Source organism: Manacus vitellinus, unplaced genomic scaffold, assembly GCF_001715985.3.
Source record: "Manacus vitellinus isolate BGI_N305 unplaced genomic scaffold, ASM171598v3 scaffold_12_pilon, whole genome shotgun sequence".
NCBI classification, from domain to species: domain Eukaryota; kingdom Metazoa; phylum Chordata; class Aves; order Passeriformes; family Pipridae; genus Manacus; species Manacus vitellinus.
Window position 1 is genome coordinate 16,986,837 of NW_021938949.1, and position 3,151 is coordinate 16,989,987.

At 58.7% G+C, this 3,151-nt stretch overlaps 1 protein-coding gene across 1 annotated transcript in view; it reads right to left on the reverse strand.

Annotated features, from left to right (window-relative positions):
* Positions 1-3,151, reverse strand: part of CLCN7 (chloride voltage-gated channel 7) — an 18,645-nt gene that overhangs the window by 2,894 nt on the left and 12,600 nt on the right. The window contains 5 exon segments of the mRNA XM_029957860.1: positions 162-299; positions 601-652; positions 990-1,159; positions 2,453-2,546; positions 2,806-2,944. Coding sequence (XP_029813720.1) covers positions 162-299; positions 601-652; positions 990-1,159; positions 2,453-2,546; positions 2,806-2,944 — 593 coding nt within the window.

Genomic DNA, 3,151 nt, shown 5'->3' on the forward strand with positions numbered 1-3,151 from the left:
TAGAGCCCCTGCAATGAGAGCCAAGCCATCAGGAGAAGCCTGGTGAGATGCCAAGGGGCACAGCCAGGCAGCAGCTCATCCTTCAGAGCGAGCCTGTCCTGGCCTCCCATGGCCCCCCAGCATCACCAAACCTGACCCACAGCCACGTCCTGTGAGGACACCAGCCCTCACCTCCACGAAATAGTCTCCCACAATCTTTGCAGTCATCAGCACCAGCATGATGGGGAAGCCATAGGTGACGTTGCCTGTTGCCTCCATCATGATGACCGTGAGGCTCAGTGTCATCCGCACGATCCCACCTGCCAGAGGCACCCGGGGGAGTTGGGGTTCAGGAGGGCAGGAAAACATGGAGCAAGGGGACAGCAGAACACCTGAGGCCCCTGAATCCTGGTGACCCAGGACTGCCCACACAGCCAGGGGTGCCCTGGACAAGCCCAGCCCCCACTGGTGCCCCAGCACTGCCTGTGCTTGGCAGGGGCATTAGGAAGTTGACAGCCAGGTTGGGGCTTCAGCTGGGGAAGAAGCTGTGCCAGGAAAGCAGGGATTGCTTTTTCCCACGCCACCTTCACCCCAGACAAGACTATGCCATGGGGAACTCACCCAGCTGTGCAGCAGCTCCCATCAGGGCGTACTTCCCAGGGTCAGCCCAGATCTGAGCACAGGAGAGAGAAGGAGACCAGTCACCTGCTGGCTCCAGGGCACTGAAATAATGAGCAGTGCCCTGGGCCTCAAACCCTCCTCTGAAGTGGGGAGAGGTGCCTGAGGCTGCCTGCACGGCCCAGCTCCATCAGGGCTCCATCAGGATATGGGAAAGCCCAGACCCAGCTCATGAAGGCATCAAATGAGGAGCCAGCCCACTTCAGAGCCATGCCGAGCTCTTGGTCAGCTCCATGCCCTCTGCCTGCACATGCCACCTGCCCAGCAGCCAGGGAGGAGGGCTGAGTGACGCAACTCATGCCCCTCAACACCCCTGTACCCCCAGGACTCACCGAGCCCTTGGTCAGGTAGGACAGGGAGATGCCAAAGAGCCTCCCCCAGGCCGCGCCGATCAGCAGGGAGGGGATGAACACCCCTGCAGACACTGTCAGGCCATAGGTCCAGCAGGCCAGGAAGAAATACATCAGTGTGAACATGCCCAGAGTCATGGGGTTGTAGGAACCTGGGGTGGGGACAGAATGGGGAGTCAGTGCCAGTCCTGCAGTCCAGAGAACCCTGGGATGGTCTGTGGCTGTGGGAGGACAGACAGAGCAACCTCATGGCACACTCCCAGCAGTGAGAGTCCCTCTCACTGGGTTGTACCTTCTGCCCTGGCAGCACAAGCCTTTCAAACTGGTTCTTCAGGTTATTTCTGTCCTCTCCAGGGCCTCACCATCAGCTGGGGCCACGCCAAGCCCTCCCATCCCATTCCTCCATCTCTCGACCCATGATGACCCATCCCCTCCCAGCCCGGAGGTTCCCAGCCACCCATGAGTCAGCTTGACAAACTTCAGAGCCCTGAGGGACCATCAGTGCTGGAGGATGAGGTCAGGAAGAGAGAGGTCCCACTACCAGCTTTGGGATCAACTCCACAGAGCAGGTCCTGCAAACCCCCCCATCCTGCAGCTCCCACGGCTGCTCCAGCCAGTCCCAGGCTGCCCCACAGAACGGGCTGTGCCATCACAGTGAGACCCTGCTGACCCCACAACTTGGCCAGCTGCTATTTTAGGATTGCTGAGCAGCTCAGTCTAGTTTAAACAAGTATTTTGCAACCCCTCCTTCACAGAGAAGTCAACAGACTGAAGCCTTGAGCCAGGGATGACCCAGCCCTGCAGGGAGAAGCCCCAAGACAAAGGATGGTCATCTCTCGGCTTCAGGTGGCCAAGCTGCACCCTCTGGGCTGAGGATCTCTCTGCCCCCTGCCCATGTGCAGCTGGGCACAGAACTCAGAGCAGCAGGCAGAGGGCACACTGTGTTTACATCAGGTCCAAGGGAAATGGAGCTGGAACCTGAGAACCAAACTGCATTTCTCAAGTAAATCCAAACCCCAAGATCCACCTCCGCAACCTGCCCAGAAGGTAAAGTCATTCTGGGGCAAGAGGCCCTGCTAATTAAGAAAACAGCCAGCAACATTTCCAGAATGGACTTCAGACGGCCAGAGAGGGTCAGACATGCTCCCAGGCAACTCAGGAGCAACAGCCTGCAAACATGCATGAACAAAAACAGGGCCTTGTCCAGTCTCCTGAGGCCACAGCCCTTTGGCCAAGCTCCTAGGTGCCACCAGGAGTGGCACCCATCCCTCCTCCTTCCATTGCTGCAGGAAAGGAGCAGGCACAGTGTTTTGGGAAGCCCTCGTGGGGCCATACTGATCACCCTCTGCCTCATCCCAGGAGCGGCCAGGGAACAGGTCGGCCACCTTGCACAAACCAGTCCCTCCCTGCCCACATTCAAGGACCCCCTGGCTGGGCACACAGACCTGGAGGGTCATGGAAGAGGTTGACAACGCTCTTCTCAGGTGTGTTGAAGAAGGCAGTGGCCATGGAGTTGTACTCGCCATCGGCACAGAAAAGCTGAAAAGGCAAGGTAAGAGAGTTAGAAGTGGTTGCCCTGTGGCAGGGAGGGCTGCTCAGGGGAATGTGTGCCAGCTCTGGACAGTGAGGACACCTACACCACAACACCTAAACCATCTCTGGGTCTCCAGCTCTGCCTGCAGTGGAGGGTGTCATCTATGAGGTCCAGCACCCCAAAACCCAGCAGGGTCTTGTCTCCCTGCTCAGCCCAGACTCAGGGTGGTCCCCACCATGGATGCTGTTCTCCCACATATCCTACCTGCAGGGGATATGCCACGGAGCTCCCCTGGATGGGCTGGCAATCTCTTGAGCAGTAAATCATGACAAATCCCACAGTGGCTGTCACTGCTGCCACCAGCATGGCCTCGACCACCTGGAGGCAGGGCCGGTGGATGTACCTGCGAAGGGGACAGAGGAGTGAGGGTGGCACCCAGGGGTGTGGGCAGGATCACCCCCAGCCTGGCTTGGTACATCACATCAGGCATAGGGACAGGCTCTGCTCCCTTCCCAGAGCCTGCCAGTCTGTCCCGGGGTTTGGAAAGCTGGTGACAGGTATTGGCTGTGCCAGGCTGGGCTCAGGTGGCTTTATCAGCTCCTTCCATTCT